The sequence below is a fragment of the Narcine bancroftii genome, chromosome 4 (genome assembly GCF_036971445.1).
Source record: "Narcine bancroftii isolate sNarBan1 chromosome 4, sNarBan1.hap1, whole genome shotgun sequence".
Classification (NCBI taxonomy): domain Eukaryota; kingdom Metazoa; phylum Chordata; class Chondrichthyes; order Torpediniformes; family Narcinidae; genus Narcine; species Narcine bancroftii.
The window spans coordinates 4,062,780-4,086,642 of NC_091472.1; the positions used below are offsets into that span (position 1 = coordinate 4,062,780).

At 51.1% G+C, this 23,863-nt stretch overlaps 1 protein-coding gene across 1 annotated transcript; it reads left to right on the forward strand.

Moving 5' to 3' along the window:
* The first annotated feature begins 1,505 nt into the window (after positions 1-1,505).
* Positions 1,506-21,647, forward strand: LOC138762332 (zinc finger C2HC domain-containing protein 1A-like). Its single transcript, XM_069936106.1, is given in 7 exon segments — positions 1,506-1,607; positions 3,070-3,102; positions 3,104-3,206; positions 8,333-8,619; positions 13,503-13,548; positions 17,693-17,768; positions 21,476-21,647. Coding segments are annotated over 7 exon segments (669 nt in total). The 3' UTR covers positions 21,498-21,647.
* The last annotated feature ends 2,216 nt before the right edge of the window (positions 21,648-23,863 follow it).

Genomic DNA, 23,863 nt, shown 5'->3' on the forward strand with positions numbered 1-23,863 from the left:
CCCAACACCGATATTTGAGTTCTTTCTATTTATCATTTGTGAAATATGGGTGACGGGGGCTTAGAGTTTATTGATCAGCAGGCCTGAGTCAATCAGAGAGTAAAGCTGAGGTGGGCATGAGGGGGAAGGGACTGCGTGTGTCAGCCAACCAACAGCAAGCCTGCTGACCATATGACAATTTTTCCGAGAAAAGGCACGAGCAAAGTGTAGGATGGGAGGGGTTGGAGGGAGCCCGGAGAAACAGCTGTGTGACAGGGTCAGAACTCATCGGTGGTCCTTGATTCTAGGCAAGACATGAACCAATCTGTGCCCATCTCAACAAAAGGAAGAAACGCGTCTTCAATTCATACAAGCAAAGGGCTGAAGGGACTGACATCGAGTCAGTGAGAGGATCGTCAGTTGGGAAGGTAGGGCTCACCTTCCAGTACCAGGGGCTTGGACCCAGAGGGAGTCTCATCAACACCCATCTGCTCCCGTGTTGAGTTAAAGAACATACATGGAACAGTACAGTGCAGGCCCTTCAGTCCACAATGATGTGCCAACCCATGTACACCTGCTCCACAACAATCTAACCCCTCCCTCACACCCATAATCCTCTATTTTTCTTTCATCCATGTGCCTGTCGAAGAGCCTTTTAAATGTTGCTGTTGTTCCAGCATCCACCACCGCCCCTGGCAAGCATTCCAGGTCCCTGCAACTCTTCTGATGTCTCCCCTGAGCATCCCTCCTTTCACTTTGGAATGATGGCCTTTGGTGTTTGCTACTCTGGCCTGGGAAACAAATGCTACCTGTCCACCTTATCTATGCCTCTCAGAATCTTGTAGACCTTTATCAAGTCTCCTCTCATCCTTCCACGCTCCAAAGACAAAAGTCCCAGCTCTGCGAACCTTGCCTCATAGACTTGTTTCCAATCCAGGCAACATCTGGTAAATCTCCTCTGCCCCCTCTCCACAGCTTCCACATCCTTCCTAATAATGAGGTGACCAGAACTGAACACAATTCTCCTATCTGGCCATATTTTTATAAAGCTGTAATATTACCTCACAGCGCTTGAACCTAATCCACTGACTATTGAAAGCTAAGGCACCATAACGCCTTCGTAACCGCCCCTAGAAATGATGAGTTCGGGGAGAAGAGTTGGGTGCTGGGAAACTAATCTGTGCACATCATCGTGAGCCCCGACATTTTTCTCCCAGCTTCTGTGAAAGGCAAAGACCCACAGTTTGAAGTGAATTGTTATGTGTACCGGGAAACAGTGCAAAGCGTTGTTTGCGTGCTATTCAGGCAAGTCAACCCATATTGAAATACTGCTGGTGGTACAACGATACAAAATGCAGAGTGTCGCATTACAAAATATAAAATGGAGTTAGAATAATGAAAAGAGTAGTGGAGGGGCCACAGGGATCTGTCTGGGACCCCTGCTCTCTCTGATCTTTGTAAATGACCTGGATGAGAGGCGGAAGGATGAGTCAGTTAGTTTGCAGGTGACACGAAGATTGGAGGAGATGTGGATGGAGCTGAAGTTGTCAAAAGTTACAAGAGGAAAGGATGGGATGCAGAGTTGGGCAGAAAAGTGGCAGCTGGATTTCAATCTGGATAAGTGTGAGGTGTGTGCATTTTGGACAGACAAACCAGAAGGCTGAGAACAGGGTTAATGGTCGGTTACTTAAGAGTGTGGATGAACAGAGGAACCTTGGGGTCCAAATCCATACTTCCCTCAAGGTTGCCACACAGGTTGATAGGATAGTTAAGAAGGCCTAATGGGATGCTGGGATTCATTAATGGGGGGGATTGAGTTCAGGAGTAGAGGGGTCATGTTGCAATTCTACAAATCTCTGGTGAGACCACATTTGGAGTATTGTGTTCATTCTTGTCACCTCATTATAGGAAGGATGTGGAAGCTGTGGAGAGGGGACAGAGGAGATTTACCAGGACTGAAAATAAGTCTTATGAGGGCAAGGTTAGTAGAGCTGGGACTTTTCTCTTTGGAGCGTAGAAGGATGAGAGGGAGACTTGATGGAGGTCTACAAGATAGACGGCCAGCACTGTTTCCCAGGGAGGATCAGCAAACACTAGAGGATGTGTGTACAAAGTGAAGGGAGGGAAGTTTAGGCAAGACATCATGGGTAAGTTTTTTTTTTACCCAGACAGTTGTGGGGGCCCTGGATGGTGGTGGAGGCTGAAACATTGGGGGAATTTAAGAGACTCTTAGACAGGCACATGGATGGAAGAAAAAATAGAGGGTTACGGGGGTAGGGAGGATTAGTACCATTTTCTCTAGGGAATGTATGGTTGTTACAACAATGAGGGCCGAAGAGCCCTGTACTATGCTGTAGTGTTCTATGTTCTAGATCACGATGAGCTGTGGCTTGTGAGATCAGAGATTATTTACAAATGAGAGGCTCACACAGGAACTGATTACAGCGGGGAAAGAAACTGCCCTTAAATCTGGTGGTGGGTGATCTCACACTTGGGAAACTTCCTCCTGAAGGGAAGGGCTGAAGAGTGTGGTCGGGTGAGATGGGTCCTCTCATGTGTTTGCTGCTTTTCCCAAAGCTGTGGAGTTTTGGATGGAGTCAATAGAGGGTAGGGAGAGTGTGTGTTGGAGGAAAGAGGGTCATGTGTTGAAGGGGAGAGGGGCATGTGTCGGAGGGGAGGGGGGCGTGTCTCAGAGGGGAGGGGGCGTGTCTCAGAGGGGAGGGGGCGTGTGTCGGAGGGGAGGGGGCGGTGTGTCGGAGGGGAGGGGGCGTGTGTCAGGAGGGGAGGTGGGGCGTGTGTCGGAGGGAGGGGTGTTGTGTCCGGAGGGGAAGGGGTCTGTGTGTCGGAGGGGAGGGGGGCTGTGTGTCGGAGGGGAGGGGGGCTGTGTGTCGGAGGGGAGGGGGTGTGTGTCGGAGGGGAGGGGGGTGTGAGTATCTGAGCTACGACCACGTTCTGTCTGTAGGATGTGGAGGGGACAGGGAAGTGTGTGCAGGGGCCATGACCTCCCCTCCCTGCATGTCCATGCCTCAATCTGCGGGGTCCAGGGCTTGCCTCCCTCCACAGTGACTGGTTCCCTCATGTCCTCTGCAGCGTCTGGGACCCCCCGTCTCTAACTGGAGGCAACAAGCACCAGGAGTTCCTCGACACCATCAGGAATGCCAGGGTGGCCACCCACGCGATGAAAAAGGGGCTTCCCCTGCCCCTCCCACCGCCACCCGCCACAACACCCAGGTGCTCTTCATCGGATACCCGCCTCAATAGACCGTTTTTCCCATCTGATCTATGCTGGCTTCAAGGGGCGCCATCAAGAAACAGGAGCAGGGTGACATCTTTCCCATGGAAATGCTCGCCATTCAATAAGATAGAACATTCCAGCACTGTACAGAACTTTCAGCCCATGATGTTGCACTGACCTATATAAACCTACTCAACAATCTAACCCTTCCCTCCTTCACACCCTTAATCCTCCATGTTTCTTCCATCCATGTGCCTGTCTAATATACCCCTAATGTTCCAACCTCCACCACCATCCCTGGCAAAGCATTCCAGGTACCTACATTCTCTGCGTTTATATTTTAAAAAAAGTACCCCTGACGACTCCCACCAAACTTCCCTCCCTTCGTGTTTGCTGATCCTGCCCTGGGAAACAGGCGCTGGCTGTTCACCCTTCGTGTTTGCTGATCCTGCCCTGGGAAACAGGCGCTGGCTGTTCACCCTATCTATGCCTCTCAGAATCTTGTAGACCTCTATCAAGTCTCCTCTCATCCTTCTATGCTCCAAAGCTCTGCCAACCTTGCTTCATAAGACACACATAAGATGCTGTTGTAATTCTGTTAACTTTTTTTCACTGTCTACCACCAATTTTAAAGTAATTAGCAAACTAATTAAAGCATGCTGTCTACTCCATTACCTGTATCAACAACCTGGAGACGAACAACAGTGGACCCAGCACCTAGAACTGTGGTAACAGAGCTCCAATCTCAAAACCAACCCTCCATTACCATCCTCTAACTTCTCCCTTCATGACAATCGACTCTGGATGTGACCTAATCTTCTGGGCCAGCACTACTTTGTCAGAGGCCATGCTGAAGTCCATGTAGCCAACCGCCCTGCCCTCTTCAAAAAACTCAATCAATTCCCTTTTCCACTTTTGTAAAAAGAAAACATACCCCTGACATCACCCCTAAACTTTCTTCCCATCACCTTGTGCAGATTTGTACAGGAACGGCACGGCTGACATAGCATTTAGTGCAGCGCCTTTACAGCGGCAGTGATTGGGACTGGGGTTCGAGTCCCGCGCTGTCTGTAAGTCTGTATGTTCTCCCCATATCTGCATGGGTTTTTCTTGGGGGATTCAGTTTCCTCCCACCTCTTGAAACGTACCAGTGGTTGTAGACTAATGGGGTGAAAATTGGGCGGCATGAACTCATGGGCCAAAATGGCCTGTTACCGTGCTGTATGTCGAAATTTAAAAAAAGGATTACTCCTGTCCGGGAGAAGCCATACCTCCCTCCCCAGTCCCCCTCTCCCTCCCCGGTCCCCCTCTCCCTCCCCGGTCCCCCTCTCCCTCCCCGGTCCCCCTCTCCCTCCCCGGTCCCCCTCTCCCTCCCCGGTCCCCCTCTCCCTCCCCGGTCCCCCTCTCCCTCCCCGGTCCCCCTCTCCCTCCCCGGTCCCCCTCTCCCTCCCCGGTCCCCCTCTCCCTCCCCGGTCCCCCTCTCCCTCCCCGGTCCCCCTCTCCCTCCCCGGTCCCCCTCTCCCTCCCCCGGTCCCCCTCTCCCTCCCCGGTCCCCCTCTCCCTCCCCGGTCCCCCTCTCCCTCCCGGTCCCCCTCTCCCTCCCCGGTCCCCCTCTCCCTCCCCGGTCCCCCTCTCCCTCCCCGGTCCCCCTCTCCCTCCCCGGTCCCCCTCTCCCTCCCCGGTCCCCCTCTCCCTCCCCGGTCCCCCTCTCCCTCCCCGGTCCCCCTCTCCCTCCCCGGTCCCCCCTCTCCCTCCCCGGTCCCCCTCTCCCTCCCCGGTCCCCCTCTCCCTCCCCGGTCCCCCTCTCCCTCCCCGGTCCCCCTCTCCCTCCCCGGTCCCCCTCTCCCTCCCCGGTCCCCCTCTCCCTCCCCGGTCCCCCTCTCCCTCCCCGGTCCCCCTCTCCCTCCCCGGTCCCCCTCTCCCTCCCCGGTCCCCCTCTCCCTCCCCGGTCCCCCTCTCCCTCCCCGGTCCCCCTCTCCCTCCCCGGTCCCCCTCTCCCTCCCCGGTCCCCCTCTCCCTCCCCGGTCCCCCTCTCCCTCCCCGGTCCCCCTCTCCCTCCCCGGTCCCCCCTCTCCCTCCCCGGTCCCCCTCTCCCTCCCCGGTCCCCCTCTCCCTCCCCGGTCCCCCCTCTCCCTCCCCGGTCCCCCTCTCCCTCCCCGGTCCCCCTCTCCCTCCCCGGTCCCCCTCTCCCTCCCCGGTCCCCCTCTCCCTCCCCGGTCCCCCTCTCCCTCCCCGGTCCCCCTCTCCCTCCCCGGTCCCCCTCTCCCTCCCCGGTCCCCCTCTCCCTCCCCGGTCCCCCTCTCCCTCCCCGGTCCCCCTCTCCCTCCCCGGTCCCCCTCTCCCTCCCCGGTCCCCCTCTCCCTCCCCGGTCCCCCTCTCCCTCCCCGGTCCCCCTCTCCCTCCCCGGTCCCCCTCTCCCTCCCCGGTCCCCCTCTCCCTCCCCGGTCCCCCTCTCCCTCCCCGGTCCCCCTCTCCCTCCCCGGTCCCCCTCTCCCTCCCCGGTCCCCCTCTCCCTCCCCGGTCCCCCTCTCCCTCCCCGGTCCCCCTCTCCCTCCCCGGTCCCCCTCTCCCTCCCCGGTCCCCCTCTCCCTCCCCGGTCCCCCTCTCCCTCCCCGGTCCCCCTCTCCCTCCCCGGTCCCCCTCTCCCTCCCCGGTCCCCCTCTCCCTCCCCGGTCCCCCTCTCCCTCCCCGGTCCCCCTCTCCCTCCCCGGTCCCCCTCTCCCTCCCCGGTCCCCCTCTCCCTCCCCGGTCCCCCTCTCCCTCCCCGGTCCCCCTCTCCCTCCCCGGTCCCCCTCTCCCTCCCCGGTCCCCCTCTCCCTCCCCGGTCCCCCTCTCCCTCCCCGGTCCCCCTCTCCCTCCCCGGTCCCCCTCTCCCTCCCCGGTCCCCCTCTCCCTCCCCGGTCCCCCTCTCCCTCCCCGGTCCCCCTCTCCCTCCCCGGTCCCCCTCTCCCTCCCCGGTCCCCCCTCTCCCTCCCCGGTCCCCCCTCTCCCTCCCCGGTCCCCCTCTCCCTCCCCGGTCCCCCTCTCCCTCCCCGGTCCCCCTCTCCCTCCCCGGTCCCCCTCTCCCTCCCCGGTCCCCCTCTCCCTCCCCGGTCCCCCTCTCCCTCCCCGGTCCCCCTCTCCCTCCCCGGTCCCCCTCTCCCTCCCCGGTCCCCCTCTCCCTCCCCGGTCCCCCTCTCCCTCCCGGTCCCCCTCTCCCTCCCCGGTCCCCCTCTCCCTCCCCGGTCCCCCTCTCCCTCCCCGGTCCCCCTCTCCCCCCGTTCCCCTCCCTGTTCCCCCCTGTTCCCCTCCCCTCTCCCCCTGTTCCCCTCCCCTCTCCCCCCTGTTCCCCTCCCCTCTCCCCCCTGTTCCCCTCCCCTCTCCCCCCCTGTTCCCCTCTCCCCCTGCGCCATCCTCACTTCTCCTCCCCATCAACTCTCCTTCAATACACCCCCCCTTCAGGGGTAACAGGGTACGGACATTTAAACTCACCCTCCCATCCTACCTTTTGGAGGTGGGTGAGTGTGCAAACTCCACACAGACCGAAGGACACTGCATCAGCTAAGGGCTGAACTTTGACCTCAGTGTCACCATCCTGCACTGATCACAAGTCTCTCAATTCCTGCAATTCCCCAAAAAGCGATCGTCCTCCTTTTGGAATATGTTTGGAGCAGAGTTTCCACAGTCCTCAGGTAGAGAATTCCAGACACTTCACCCTCCAGGACAAGAGGGCACTGCTTCAGGATTGAAGGGAACAGAGATGCGGAGCAATTTCTTCAGCCAGAGGGTGGAGAATCTGAAATTTGTTTCCACAGGCGGTTGTGGAGGCTAGTTCATTTGGTGTATTTAAGGTTGAGATTGATAGATTCTTGATTAGCCAGGGCATCAAAGGTTATGGGGAGAAGGCCAGGCACTGGGGCTGAGTGGGAGAATGAATCAACTCATGATGAAATGATGGGAGGACTTGATGGGCTCAATGGCCTATTTCTGCTCCTGTATCTTCTGGTCAACTCCCTGCACAATGGATGACGAGACTAGTTCTCGACACTACATCATCCCTGCATCCTACATCTCCAACCCCCCACCATCTCCCACCACCACTCTGGAGGACTCCATGGTCTTCCTTGGTCCTGCACCCCTGCAGTGCCATTACCGATGGATGGTCCACTACTCCCTGTTTACCCTCTCTTCTCTATCCCCCTCACTCCTTTTTACATGCAGCACGGTAACAAGCCCTTTTGCCCCACGAGTCCGTGGCGCCCAATTTACACTCTACACCACCTGGTATGTTTTGAAAGGTGCGAGGAAACTGGAGCCCCCAGGGAAAATCCACACAGACACGGGGAGAACGTATGAACTCCGGTCGCTGGTGCTGCATCAGCGTTGCTCTAACCGCTACGCTCTTTCCTCCAGTTCTCCACCCCCTTTTCTCTCCATTCACAGAGCTATACAACCCCTCCCCCTGTTTTCTCCTGTGCCCTCCCTCCCTTACCCAACATTGCCTGCCAGGCATCTCTTGCGTTTCCCCTGGTGTCCTCCACACATAGAATCATTGAAAATAACATTCCAGTACAGTAGAGGCTATTCAGTCCCTGATGTTGTGCCAACCCATCTAAACCTACCCCACAATCTAACCCTTCCCTCCCTCACACCCATAATCCATCCATGTGCCTGCCTAAGATTCTTTTCAATGTCCCTATTGTACCAGCCTCCACCACCACCCTGGCATTGCATTCCAGCACCCACCACTCTCTGAGTAAAAGATTTAGCTCTGACATCTCCCCTGATTCACTGTCTATCTCGATCATAAATTTCAATTTCAAAGTTAAATTTAAAACAAAAATTATTTACAGCACGATTCCAGCCATTTAAACCCGTGCCACCTAATTATGTCCAACTACAAGGCCCGTACATTTCAAAGGGCGGAAGGAAATTGGAGCCCCCGGGGAAAACCCACACACACACGGGAAGAACGTACAAACTCCTTACAGACAGCGCTGGACCCAAACCCCAGTCCCGCTGGCACTGTAACAGCATTGCGCTAACCGTACCACCCCTCTCGGCCCGCGTCCCCGGTGGCATTGCGCGGTACAGATTTCCATTGGAAGCGGCATTTACCTGGGCTTGTGTTCGGACCCACAGACTACATTGAGTGCCCCTACTGCAACAGACGTTTTAACGAGACAGCCGTGGAGCGCCACATCAACTTCTGCAGGACCAATGTGAACCGCAAGATGACAGCCCGACAGAACCCCCAGCCTGAGGCTCTGCCTTCCAAGTTGAAGGTGCAGATGGCCTCTAGGCGGGTGCCTGACCCCAGAGGAGCTGAGGCCATCCCGTCGACCTCTCAGCGCCTTCCCCGAGGCCCCCCTGCCACCAGTGGCCCATCCATCTATCCACTATCGTCAGTGAGGCAAGCGCAACAGGTACCGGGGGCAATGCGTGGGCCACAGCATAGCTGGTAAAGAGGCCCTGTGTCTCTGGTCATCGTTACATCACAGGAACAGGCCCCATGGCTCTGAAACTCAGCAGGTCAAACAGTGTCCTTTATGTAGCAAAGATAAAGATACATCACCAATGTTTCAGGCTTGAGCCCTTCCTCAAACTGTGGGTAAATGTCGGCAGGTGCCTGAACAAAATGGTGGAGGGGGGTGCAGGGAAGGGCAGGGGAGGAGCACTGTCCCCCAGGCAGGAGGTAATAGAGACCTGGCCCATCGGGTCTGATTCCCCATTCAGTGAGGTCATAGAATGTTCTAGCACAGAGCAGGCCCTTCAACCCACGATGTTGTGCTGACCTATGTAAATTAAAAATTTAAATTTAGACATACAGCACAGTAACAGGCCATTTCGACCCATGAGTCCGTGCCCCCAATTAACCTACAGCTGCTGATCCATTTCGAATGGTGGGAGGAAACCAGAGCCCCCAAGGAAAACCCATGCAACATGCAAACTCCTTACAGACAGCGCGGGATTTGAACCCCAGTCTTGATTGCTGGCACTTTAACAACATGGTGCTAACCATGACTCTAACCATGCTGCCTGATATAAACCTACTTAACATCAAATCTAACTCTTACCTTCCTCACACCTCTCCCGATAACCCCCATAATTTATATCTTTTCAATCCCCCCTAATGTTCCAGCCTCCACCTCCATCCCTGGAAAGGCATCCAGGCCCCCACAACTCTCTGTGGGAAAAGTCTTACCCCTGACGTCTCCCCTAAACGTCTCTCCCTTCACTTTGAACACTTATCCTCTGGTGTTTGCTATTCCCGCCCTGGGAAACAGGCGCTTGGCCGTCCACCATATCGATGCCTCTCATAATCTTGTCGACCTCTATTAAGTCTCCTCTCATCCTTCTACGTTCCAAAGAGAAAAGTCCCAGCTCTGCCAACCTTGCCTCAAAAAACTTATTTTCCAATCCAGGCTTTCAGATCCATCCAACTGTTTTTTTTGTCCACGCAAGGTCGAAATTGACCAGGCCTGTGTGCTGGACAATGTTGAGATTAAGGAAGTGGAAGTATTGGATCTTCTTTAAAAATATCAAAATTGATCAGTCTCCAGGGCCGGATGCGATTTACCCCAGGCTGCTGTGGGAAATGAGAGAAGAGAGAGCTAGAGCAGTAGCGATGATCTTTGAATCTATTTTGGTCACAGGGGGAGGTTCCGGAGGATTGGAGAACGGGAAATGTAGTCCCCTTGTTTAAAAAAGGTAATAGGGAGAATCCTGGGATTTATAGACCAGTGAGTCTTGCATCAGGGATGGAAAGGATTCTTAAGGAGAGAATCTATGTGCATTTGGAGAAGTCCAGTCTACTCAAGGATAGTCAGCGTGGCTTTGTGAAGGGAAGGTCGTGTTTCATGAACCTAATTGAGTTTTTTGAGGAGGTAACAAAAGAAATTGATGAGGGTCGGGTGGTAGATGTGGTCTACATGGATTTTAGCAAGGCTTTTGACAAAGTCCCCCATGAGAGCCTCATCCAGAAAGTCATGAGACGTGGGATCAGTGGAAGCTTGTCTGTGTGGATAAAAATAATAGACTGGTAGGAAGAAAGCAGAGAGTAGTAGTGGAAGGAAAGTTTTCTGCCTGGAGGTCGGTGACTAGTGGAGGGGCCGCAGGGATCTGTTCTGGGATCCCCTGTTCTTTATGATGTTTATAAATGACCTGGATGTAGATGGAGAAGGATGGGTCAGTAAGTTTGTGGATGAGATGAAGGTTGGAAGAGTTTCAGATGGAGCTGAAGGTTGTTGAAGGTTACAAGAGGATATAGACAGGGTGCAGAGTTGGGCAGAAAAGTGGCGGATGGAGTTCAATCCAGATAAGTGTGAGGTGATGCATTTTGGACGGACAAACCAGAAGGCTGAGTCCAGGGTTAATGGTCGGTTAGAGTGACCTTGGGGTGCAAATCCATACATCCCTCAAGGTTGACAGGATAGTTAAGAAGGCATATGGGACTTGAACTTCATTAATGGGGGATTGAGTTCAGGAGTCGAGAGGTCGTGTCACAACTCACAAATTTCTGGTGAGACCACGCTCATTATAGGAAGGATGTAGAAGCTGTGGAGAGGGTGCAGAGGAAATTTACCAGGATGTTGCCTGGATTGGGAAACAAGTCTCATGAGGCAAGGTGAACAGAGCTGGGACTTTTCTCTTTGGAGTGTAGAAGGACGAGAGAAGGCTTGATAGAGGCTTACAAGATTATGAGAGGCATTGATAGGGTGAACAGCCAGCGCCTGTTTCCCAGGGCGGGAATAGCAAACACCAGAGGACGTGTGTACAAAGTGAAGGGAGGGAGGTTTAAGTGAGACATCAGGGGTAAGTTTTTTTTATACAGAGAGTTGTGGGGGCCTGGAATGCCTTGGTGGGGATAGTGATGGAGGCTGAAACATTGGGGGCATTTAAGGGACTCTTAGACAGGCACATCGATGGAAGAAAAATACAGGGAAGAGAGGGTTTAATACCTTTTTTAGGAAGGAAGATGTGGGTCAGCATAACATCGAGGGCTGAAAGGCCTGTATTGTGCTGTATTGTTCTATGTTCTGTCTCTGTTCTAAGCGGACACCCTTCAATCCTGAAGTTGTGCCCTCTTGTCCTAGACTCTCCCACCGTGGGAAACAACCTTTCTAGATCTACTCTGTCCATGCCTTTCAACATTTAAAATGTTTCAATGAGACCCCCCCCACCATTCCCCTAAATTCCAATGAGTACAGGCCAAGGGCTGTCAAACTCTTCAAGAGTCTGGTAACAGCAGGGAAGAAATTGTCATTGCAATCTGGAGTTATCGTCTGACAGAAGGAGAAGAAGATTGTGTGACCGAGGTGAGAAAGGTACTTTAATACAGCCATTCTCAATGGGAGCCCAACACCACCACCCCCTTCCCACCTCCCCCACTTGGGGCCCACAGCACATTTAAGTAAAAGCCTGGTTTTCTTTTTTCCTCACCAGTTTTTTTTTATTTTGAAATTTAAATTTAGACAAATATCATGGTAATAGGCCCTTTTGCCCCACGAGTCTGTGCCGCCCAATTACACAGAATTAAGTGGACTCCAAGGAACTAGGTGCTCTCCTCTCTCCACTAAAGAGTTGTTGATGTGCAGAGGTGGGTGGTCATTCCTGGTCCTCCTGAATCCACGATCGTCTCCTTTGCCTTCTCCACATTGACATTCAGGTTGTTCCTCTTGCACCATTACACGAAATTTCCCACCTCTTCTCTGCAGTGCGACTCCTCGTTGTTGCTGACGAGGCCAACGACTGTTGTGTCATCTGCAGACTTGACGACTCTGTTGGAGCAGGAACTGGTGATGCCGCCGTGGGTCAGTAGCATGAACAGGAGCGGGCTGAGCACACGGGCCTGAAGGGCGCCAATATGCAGCGTGATGGTGCTTGATATTCTGCTTTGGACCCAGATAGACCACGCTACAGATGAGTGGTTGAATGGTGGGGAATTGAGTCCAGGAGTACCGAGATCCTACTGCAGCTGTACAGGGCCTTGGTGAGACCACATCTGAAGTACTTCGTGTGGTTTTTGTCTCCTTATCTGAGGAAGGACATCCTCGCCATGGAGGGGGTGCAGAGAAGGTTCACTAGACTGATACTAGGGATAGAAGGACTTCCACATGAAGAAAGGTTGGATAGACTAGGCTTGTATTCTCTGGAATTTAGAAGATTGAGGGGAGTTCTTATAGAAACATATAAAATTCTTAAGGGTTTAGACAGACTAGACGCAGGAAGGTTGTTTCCAATGCTGGGATAAACCAGAACCAGGGGTCACAGTTTAAGAATAAGGGGGAAGTCTTTTAGGACTGAGATGAGGAAAAATGTATTCACTCAGAGGGTGGTGGATCTGTGGAATTTTTTTGCCACAGGAAGTAGTTGAGGGTGGTTCCTTGTCAATATTTAAGAGTAGGTTAGATTTGGCCCTTGTGGCTAAGGGGATCAGGGGGTATTGAATGGCGGTATAGGCTTGAAGGGCCAAACGGCCTACTGAACCTATTTTCTATGACTTGATGGGCTGAATAGCCTATTTCTGCTTCTATGTCTTTTGGTCTTGAAACCTGATGCACGGTTTAACCACTTTATCTATGATTCCTGCAGCCCTATACCCTGAACTTTTATTACTGCACTTAATTAAGGGTTGACTTTAAATTTTTTAAATTTAAAATTTAGTTTAAAAATATTTAGACATACAGCACTGTAACGGGCCTACCAGCCCACAGGTCCGTGCCGCACAATTGAACCCAATTAACCTACAATCCCCCGGTATGTTTGGAACGGTGGGAAGAAACAGAAGCCCCCCCAGGGAAACCCCATGTAGTCATGGGGAGAATGTTCAAACTCCTTCCAGACTGGCGCTGTAATGTCATTGCACTAACTCCTACGCCACCTCGCCGCCCCAACTTGCCTGGATAACACAAATCACAAAGCCTTTCACTGTACCTTTGTCCATGTGACAATAAACAATATTATCAAATCAATTCACTCTGGTCCCTGGTGTTAATATGCCCTCCGACAGTGGAATTTGCCCTTGTCCTTAGCTTACTGAAGTGACCTCTGGCCGCCTCAAGAGGATTGATCTCCGCCATGTGTACCTCACCACCGTTGATGCACTCTGAGGCTATTGGCTGGAGGGTCTTTCTCATTCCACGGGACTAGTTTTTTTCATCTACGGCAGTGCAGGGCTCCCCTACTCTGGAATCTCCGGAGCAGGGATCTAGACTCGGAGGAGGGGAGATGTCCTGCCAGGGCAATGGACAAACCTTGGAATTCCTGCTCAGAATGTTAATGCTCTTTCCTTTTTTCTCCATCGAAGGGCAAGCTGACAGCGGCAGCTCAAGCCGTCATGGGCATCAGAGCAGGTGAGACAGCCTTTGCTTATCCAATGCGCCCGATTAGTTAACCTTGCAAACGACAGGAGTGTTGGCAGAATTGTAGGTTGTCCAAGGACACAGCAGGATTTCTTATCAGGATGTTGCACGTCTTGAACTGAGTTACAGGGAAAGGTTAAACAGGTACGGACTTTATTCCCTGGAGCCTAGAAGAATGAGGGGAGATTTGACAGAGGTATTTAAAATTATGAGGGGAATAGAATAAATGTAGATAGGCTTTTTCCATTGAGGGTAGGTGAGATACAAACCAGAGGACATGGGTTAAGAGTGAAAGCGGTGAGGTTTAGGGGGAACTTCTTCACACAGAGAGTGGTGGGGGTGTGGAACGAGCTTCCAGCTGAAATGGTGAATGTGGGCTCAATTTTAACATTTAAGAAGAATTTGGACAGGTCCATGGATGGGAGAGGGATGGAGGGATAGGTCAGTGAACTAGGCAGAATAATAGTTCAGCACACACTCGATGGGCCGAAAGTTCTGTGCCGTAGTGTTCCATGGTAGATGGAGTTTAACCCAGGCAAATGTGAAGGGATGCACTTAGTGGGGTCAAACGTTGGTTGGACATACAGAGTAAATAGTAGAGGACCTGATGTACACACTGGGCTGGGGGACACACGTCGATAAGGTGGTGAAGAAGGCGTTTGATGAGCTCGTCTTCACAGGCCGAGGCATTGAGTACAAGAGTTGGGACACCATGTTGCGCACACGTAGAGTGCAGTGGATCTCAACCTTTTTTTTCCCCATTCATATACCACCTTAAGTAATCCCTTACTAACATTAGGATGCCACAGGTTCTCTGTGGTTAATAAGGGATGAGTTAAGGTGGGATTTAAAAAAAAAGGTTGAGATCCACTGGAATAGAGTTCTGGTCACCACACTACAGCAAGGATGTGGCAGCAATGGACGGAAAGCAGAAGAGATTCACACCGGGGTGTTGTCTGGAATGGAGAGTTGTTTATATATAAAGAGATCGTGAAGGCTGGATTGATTCTCACTGGAGGCTGAGGTGCCTTGGAGAAGTTTACAAAATTACAAGGGGTCAGAAGATTTTTCCCAAGGTAGAGTCTTGAACGAGAGGGCATAACTTTGTGGTGAGATGGTAGAAATTTGAAGGTGATCCAAGGGGTGGGTTTTCCACACAGAGGGTGTAGAATCATTGGAAATAGGCCATTCAGCCCTTTGAGCCTGTACACTATTAATTGCCGCCATGGATGATCACACTGTCCTGTGTCCGCTCCGTATCCCTTGAGCCACATCCAACTCCCTTGAACTGGCCTCGACAACGTTCCATGGCAGGTTCACACCTCCCTGAGACCATCTCGGTCCCAAAGGGCTTCACCCTTCTTCTTACGCCTGGTGGGATGATGGAACGGCACTAGGATAAGTATGTGGACAGGAAGGATGAGACACCGAGCTAATGCGGACAGGTTCGGCGGGATGGCGGGTTGGATTCACGGGCCATGGCCCCCCAAATGAGTTATTGTGCCCTCCCCCCCACCCACCCATAGCCGTCTCCATGCGCGTTTGTCTGTTATATCCAAGAGGGAGGCAGTGCATGGAGGTTTCATGATGATATGTATGGCACTCACTCCCCCCCCCCCACTGAGTGAGTTTTCGCATGTCAGTTTCTCCTCTCCCCCCCCCCCCACAGTTACCCTAATGCCCCCCCCCCATTAGACTTGTTCTGACTCCGACTGTGAGTGCGGGTTCATGGGAATGACCAGTCGTCTTTTTGCAGAAGATGCCTTCAGTTTTTGGGCTCCTTATTGAAAAAGGGATGTGTTGGCATTGGAGTGGGTTCAGAGAAGATTCACAAGAAGAATTCCTGCGATTAGCATGTGAGGAATATTTAGCCTGTCCTCCCTGGAGTTCAAAGTGGGGGGTGGGGGGGGGAACCTCGTGAAAGCATTTCGAATGTTGAAAGGTCTGGCCAGAGTAGATGTGGCAACGTTGTTTCCCATGGTAGGGGAGTCAACAACAAAAGGGCACAACTTCAGGACTGAAGGGCGCCCGTTTAAAACAGAAATTTCTTCAGCCAGAGAGCAGTGAACTTGTGGAATTTGCTACCGCGGGCAGCTGTGGGAGGCAGGTCGTTGGGTGTATGTAAGGTAGAGATTGATGGGTATCTGAATAGTCAGGGTATTAAAGGTTATGGGGAGAAGGCCGGGGAGTGGGGCTGAGTGGGAGAATGGATCAGCTTACGATGGAATGGCTGGGTAGACTCGATGGGCCAAATGGTCTATGTTCCTGATATAGGCCTTTAACATCACAAATGGGTTGAGTCACAGGTTCGATAATGCATGAGAGCAGGCCCAACATCGACATGCTCAAAGTCCGTACAAATTGCATTTCCCAGCACATGATCCATAGCCGGCTTTGCCCTGATGAATTCAGAAGATCATCTCGACACTTCCTCACTCTTGTGTTTAAAACAACTTTCTCCACACATCTTCCCCCTCACCAAGTACAGTGATTTTCAAACTTTATTTTCCCACTCACACCCCACTTTAAATAATCCCTATGCCATCGGTGCTCTGTGATTAGTAAGGGATTGCTTACAAAACCTCACACTTTCTGGATTAAACTCCATTGGCATTTCTCTGACAAGGAAGACAGAAACTTTCTCCCCTGGCAAGAGTATCAAAAACAAGAGGATGAGTGGGACCAGGCCATTCAGCCCATCAAGACCATCCTACCATTCCATTATGGCTGATTTACTATCCTTTCCAACCTCATTCTTCTGCCTCCTCCCCATAACCCTGGATTCCCTTCCTGATCAAGAACGTACAGTATGTTGAACCAAACATTATCAGATCTATGCTTTAGATGTGATCAGGAAGTCGGTTCGTTTTTGCATTCTACTTGAGAGTGACCCAGAGTAAAACCTTTTTGGTTAGAGGTAAAAATGAATTTGGAGAAAATAGTAGGGGTAAAACTCCCACAGGACCTGATGTTATTTTTGTTGGGTAATATTAAAGTGCAAGGAAGTGCATAGCCATTACTTGGAAATCAGATATGGATTTAGGGATGGAAAGGTGGCGTGCTGAATCACGTTCTTGTATTCCTCTTGAGAAAATAACATGATCTAGGAAATAAGTTTCAATTTTTTTTGGAATTATGGAGCCCATATGTACAATATGTTAGTTTTAAAATTTGAAGGACTCTCTGAAAGCCCATCCTGTTGGTAACGTCCCCCCCCCCCACCCCAGTTCCATTATTATTTGTATTGAGATTTATGTTTCTTTTTAACATTGCTTGATATTTAGGGGAGGGGTGGGGGTGGGAGGGATGAGCCCACCTCACTGACAAAAGACAACGGAGGAAAAACCCAACACCCAACCCCAACCAACAAATTTTCCCCTGCAACCACTGCAACCGTGTCTGCCTGTCCCGCATCGGACTTGTCAGCCACAAACGAGCCTGCAGCTGACGTGGACATTTACCCCCTCCATAAATCTTCGTCCGTGAAGCCAAGCCAAAGAAAGAAGAAGATTTGTACTTAATTTTCTTTTAGTTTTTATTGAATATGGTTTTACAATTCTTAATTGTTCAAAAAAAACATACAGTTTCCACTTCATTCTTAAATATCCCTAATAATGTGGTTTCCACGGCTCCTCTCTATATTAAAGGGACATTTCTGTATTCTGAGTCTGTACCCTCTGGTCCCAGACTCTCCCTACCAGAGAAAGCATCTTCTCCGCATGAAGGAGAAGGGGAAGAAGGGTCATAGGGGATCTGAAGAGGTATTTTCTCCGCACAGAGAAGCTGGAATCTCCACAGAATCCACCTGAATGAGGTGGGAGGAGGTGAAGAGCACAGGCGATAGGTGGTTACAGATGGTGGCAGAGCTTGCTGATTGGGGTGAAGGGAAGGGGCTGGGGGAAGGAGGATTATGGTGATGGGGAGGGGGAAGAGAAGGGGCCTGAGGGATGATGGAAAGCGGGGAGGAGGGGGAAAAGGTTGCCAGGAATTGGAGGCAAATATTTTTGGCAACCGGTTGGACAGCTGGGATAATAGGGAGGCACAGATTGGGGGGTGGGGGGAGGCTGGTGTCAACGGAGAGCTCATTATCATGCAGTCTGGGTCTCACATTCTCATGCCTTTCCTTCGGCCACAGATTACGACAGCCCACCCACTGTGCGAGCACCGGACACAGTGAGAGTGGGCGCAAGGGGACATCCTCCCACGCAGACGTGAGTATGGGTTCGCAGAGCTCCCCTCGTGTCCGCGTGGGCAAGGTGGCCAAGGGTCTATGCTCAACACTGGGGCCACCTTGCACAGCAGAGCAGCGAGAGGACGGTGAGGCCATCATGACTTAGGGCATTCGGCCCATCGAGTCAGCTCCGCTGTTCAAATCGCAGCAATTCCTATCAACCCCATTCTTCTGCCTTCTCTCCAGAACACCCTTGCTAATCAAGGACTGATCAACCTCTGCTTTAAATCTTAGCCAAATGACTTGGTCTCCATGTCTGTCTGCGGCAACAAATTCCACAGATTCCCCTCCCTCTGGCTGAACTTCGACTCATCTCTGCTCCAAAGGGACATCCTTTTATTCTGAGGCTGTGCCATATGCGCACAGACTCTCCCTCTACAGGTGCTCCCCTACTTACGATGGTCCAACTTACAATTTTTCCAAGAGGATAGTTCGAATCTGTACTTCCAATTTCAAATTCCGATCTGTTCCTGCACTTGTCATACACAAGCTACTCTCTCGCTTGTGTATGAGAGCCCAGCGATGCTGGGCTGTCCCTTTAGCATCCCCACCATCCAGCAATTAATTTCAGTTCAATGCTTCCAACATTCTTCATGCCCAGTGCACTTTCAGCTGTGTATGTTAATGGTATTTTCAGTGTGGAATAAAGGTATTCAAAATGTAATTATAAAAAATGGTAGGTGCGGTGTTCTTTCTCGACTCACGATGGGTTTGCTGGAAACATCTCCTCCACGTCCACTCCACCTTATCCAGCGGGGAGGCTCTGTGGAATGGGCCCATTTTGCTGAGAGATGGGCGGGTGGGAACTGTTGATGTTGGAACCCACGAAATCCTCCTTGAGGAGTTGGCGGCAAACTTCTTCAGCCACTGCAGTCCTTCGAGGGCCTTTCTGGTTCTTAGACCCATGGACGCTGTGCTACCTTTCCAAGTTAGGATGAGGACAGATTTAATTTTTTTGTTAAAATTTAGCCACACAGCATGGTAACAGGCCCTTTCAGCTCACAAGCCTGTGCCGCCCAATTGTACCCAATTTACCTACAACCCGGAACACCCAGAGGAATCCTTCGCAGACACGTGGAGAACGTGCAATCGCAGACACGTGGAGATCGTGCAAACTCTTATGGTCAACGACGGATCTGAACCCGGGTCGGTGGCACTGTAAGGGCGTTGCACTAACTGTGCCACCATTCTGCCCTTCTGGCCTGCCCCACCCATCCAATACAATCATGCTGACCTACCCCAAGACTCGTCACCAGTTAGTTCCCCACAGCCTTAATTCTTGGGGCACAGACAGTCTTCTGTAGTCATCAAACTTCATCATCATACTCCATCAAACTTCTGCAGGTACATCACAGCCTGGTTTGGTACCCTGAGTGTCCAGGAACTCTATGGTAAAGTTGTATAAGATATTGATGAGGACAAATTTGGAGTGTTATGTGCAGTTTTGGTCACCTAACTACAGGAAAGATATCAATAAGATAGAAAGAGGGCGGAGAAGATTTACTTGGATGTTGCCTGGACTTCAGGAACTGAGTTTACAGGGAAAGGTTGAACAGGTTAGGACTTTATTCCCTGGAGCGGAGAAGAATGAGGGGAGATTTAGATAGAGGTATTTAAAATTATGAGGGGGACAGAGTAAATGTAGGTCGGCTTTTTCCAGAGGGTGGGTGAGATACAAACCAGAGGTCATGGGCTCAGGGTGAAAGGGGAAAGTTTAGGGGAAACATTAGGGGGAATTTCTTCACACAGAGAGTCATGGGAGTGTGGCACAAGTTGCCAATTGAATTGGTGAATGGAAGCTCAATTTTGACATTTTAAGAGGAAATTTTGGACTGGTACTTGGATGGGAGGGGTATGGACGAGGTGCAGGTCAGTGGGACGAGGCAAAATAAGTTTGGCACAAGACTAGAAGGGCTGAAGGGCCTGTTGATGTGCTGTAGTGTGGTATGGGTGTAAATGTACTTGAGCATGTTAGATTTTTGAATAATTGGGGAATTCAGGATCATGGGGGATGGTTGGATAAGTGGAGCTGAGTCCAAGGCCAGATCCACCATGATCTGTATAATGGTGGGGTAGGCCCAACGGGCCGGATGGCTGACTCCTGCTCCTGTTCGAACAAGAAAGTCTGCAGACGCTGGACTGGAGAGCAATGCACAAACGAGCTGGAGAAACTCTTCAGGTCCCGCAGCGCCCAGAGGATGTAGAGGGTAACCCACAATTGGGTCCAGGCCTGAAATGGCGACTGCCTTCCTATAAACGCTATATGACCTGCTGAGTTTCTACAGTGTATTATATTCCTGCTCCTCTTTAAGCTTTACTGTATGTGACTTGATAATGTGGGCGAGTTTATTGTCATACAATGTACACAGACATTCTTACTTGCTGCAGCCAAGCAGGTACTTTGTAAAGAAAATAACTGCAATGGCATTCATTAAATTAGAAAGGGATAATAACGTTTCCCATGGTGGGAGAGCCTAGGACAAGAGGGCACAACTTCTGGATTGAAGGATGTCCGCTTAGAACAGAGAAGTATAGGAATTTCTTCAGCCAGAGGGAGGTGAATCTGTGGAATTTGTTGCCGTGGGCAGTTGTCGAGGCCGGGTCATCGGGACTATTTAAGGCAGAGATTGATAGGTTCTTGATTAGCCAGGGCATCAAAGGTTATGGGGAGAATGCCGGGCTGTGGGGCATTGGATTGGATCAGCTCATGTTTGAATATCAGTGCAGTCACGATGGGCTGAATGGCCTATTTCTGCTCCTGTGTCTTATGGTCAAAATGATAGGTGAGGGGTGCAGAGGCGCTGTTACCTGCTGCCTTTGGGTGGTGTTGTCGAAGGGGCCCGTGTATTTTGTAAATGGGGTGGCATGGCCAGCGTAGCGATTGGCGCAATGCTGTTGGGACCAGGGTTCAAATCCCACGCTGTCTGTAAGGAGTTTGTACGGTCTCCCCGTGTCTGCATCTAGTTTCCTCCCACTGTTCAGATCGCACCAGGATTATACGTTAATTGGGTGTAATTGGGCAGCCCGAGCTCGTGGGCTGAAAAGGCCCTGTTACCGAGCTGTACGTCTAATTTTTTTTTAAAGTTTATAAAATTAAAACATTTAAAATTTAATGGGGAAGACTTTAGCCATAGTGCTTTGTGTGAGGGGGTGGTTAGGGAGGTGAATGGGACTTTGAGAACTGATGGAGTTAGATTCATCTTGAAGAGTGGGGAATCCTCCGAAGCACTCCTAAATGACTGGGTTCGAGTCGTAACAGCAATGATTTACCCAGTGACACACAATTAAAGAATACACTCACTCGTTTCTTTCAGCACAGAGCTAACTTGCTTTATTCCCTTCAGACACAAAGCTGCTTTCTTCAACTCCCCAAACAGCACCCAGACAAACCTCTCTGACGTTCTATCACACAGAGATCCTGACACCCTCACTCTCCTTCATCCAAGATCCATCCCCTCCATACTGATGCTTGCGCATACATGCTATTACCCTGTGCTTCGCTTACATCATCAGCGGCGGCTGGCACTGCTTTCGACGCAGGTAAGTGTGCGACCGTGAGTCACTCACCACAGACTAGCGAGTGGCGACCGTAGGAAGTTCATAGTGGGGATGCGGAGGACAGTCGGACTCTCTCTATCTCGGTTATACGCCGTAAGTTACTGTCTTCCCCTCTCCCATCTTTTCCAGATCGAGGCATAGCCGGATGTAGGAGCGGCTGGTGTGAGGTGTGGAACTGCAGGAAGTGACGGCACTCCTTTACCCATAGAAGTGGTCAGCTAGTTATTCTCATCTGCCTCCATCAAATCCGGTCCCTGCATCGAACAGCCACTCTCCCAAACACCAGTAAAAGTGGATTTAATGGTCTGTGTTTTATTCAAGGTGGGGAGGGGAGGTCGGGCTGTGCTGGGGCAGTGGGTGGGAGGGACACACAGCTGAATTGATGCGTGGTGCTGTGTATTGTATGAGTGGGGGTATGTGCAGTGTGACGGTGTGTCAGTCGTTCTGTAAGCGAGTGTCAGAGGTTTGGATCTGGAGCAGGGTCGAACAGGAGCCTGTGTGGCTGCAGAGGCTGCGGGAGAGCTGATGGAGAATCCACGAACACTCAGTGACTCAGAAAGGACCCTCTTTGTCACAGCAACTCCATTTGCCTTATGGCAGGCAAAGGTTGATGTCTATCGTGTATGTTACATTTTTAATGTATTATTATGCGACAATAAAAGGAACCTTTGAAACCACACTCTCCTCTGCCTGACGGAACTCGTTCTCACCCTGAACAATCTCTCTTCCCAACATATCAAAGATGTAGCCATGAGTACTGCTGTGGGTCCTAGCTGCAACCATTGTGGACTGTTCCCCTTTCCAAACCTTCCCCAGCTCCATCCCGCAGCTCATTCTCCACGTCGGCAGCGTGCTGCTTCGTGCATTGCTTGCGGAACCCTTCAATTTGGTGGCTAATTTCCAGCTTGTCCTCAGATTCACTCGGACCATTACTGGCACATTTGAGAAGTATCTGAATCACCGAGGCAGAGGAGGTTATCGACCAAGTGCTGGTAAATGAGATGACCAGAGGTCAAAATACAGTAAGCCTGCAGACGCTGGGATTGTAGTTTTAAAAACTGAGAAATGCTGGAGGGACTCAGCAGGTCTCGCAGCGTCCAAAGGAGGTAAAGATATATTACCAACATTTCGGCCCTGACCTCAAACCTTGAAGAAGGGCTCAGGGCCGAAACGTTGGTAATATATCCTTAACACCCCTCCCCCCCTGGAGATGCTGCAAAGACCTGAGTCCCTCCAACATTTTTGTTTTTAGAGGTGAGAATGGATATGGTAGGCTGAAGGGCCTGATTCTGTGTTGTACGGCTCAACAAATGGAAATAGTTTGATGATTGCTCAGTGAGTTTGCAATCGAGGGAGGTTATTGATTCTTTGACTAGACGTTTGCAACACGATGGGAATGGAGGAGTGTGTGTGTTCAGGAGGGACTGCTCTCCACATGATGCACACTCCTGGCACAGACTGGTGAGGCAGTTGGGTAAACATAAGCTTCTCTTTCTTTCTACTAGAAATCCATGAATGGGTTGTTGGACCAAAGGCCAGAAAAGTGAAAGTTAGAGGTCTTGAAAAGATTTGCCTGATGGTGGATAGTGATTGTTGTTGAGTGTGGGGTAGAGTCCCAGTAAGAGGCCAGGGAAGAGTTACAATGGTTACGGTTTTGGAGCACAGCCTCATGCTCTCCGTGTGGAATCTGAATGTTCTCATTGTGTTGGGATGGATCTCCTCCCACAAAGAAGTTGTGGATGGAGTGGAACAAGGTGCAGAGAAGATTTATGAAAATATTACCTGGGTTTCAGAATCTAGATTACAAAGAAAGATTGAACAAATTAGGTCTTTATTCTTTGGAGCGTAGAAGGTTGGGGGGGGGATTTGATTATGAGGGGGATGGATAGAGTTGACATGGATAGGCTTTTTCCCTTGAGGGTAGGAGATATTGAAACAAGAGGTCATGAGTTAAGAGTTGAGGGGCAAAGATTTAGAAGTAACATGAGGGGAAACTTTGGAATTTAGAATTGGTGGGGGGGGGAGAAGGGGAATCTCATTGAAACATTTCAAATGTTGAAAGACATGGACAGAGTAGATGTGGAAAGGTTGTTTCCAATGGTGGGAGAGTCTAGGATAAGAAGGCAGGATTGAAGGGCGTCTGCTTAGAACAGAATTTCTTTAGCCAAAGGGTGGTAAATCTATGGAATTTGTTGTCACAGGCGATTGTGGGGGCCGGGTCATTGGGCGTATTTAAAGCAGAGATTGACAGTTTCTTGATCAGCCAGGGCATCAAAGGTTACGGGGAGAAGGCCGGGCAGAGGGGCTGAGTGGAAAAATGGATCAGCTCATGATTAAATGGTGGGGCAGACTCGATGGGCTGAATGGCCTATTTCTGCTCCTAGGTCTTAAGGAGCTGATAAGAATCTGGGGAAGAATACATCACAGGGAAATTTAGTGGGAGAGTGGTTTTATTCAGAATCGGGAAAAGGATACTTGGATACATGTTGCCTCATGAACCAGAAGGGAAGATTTGAC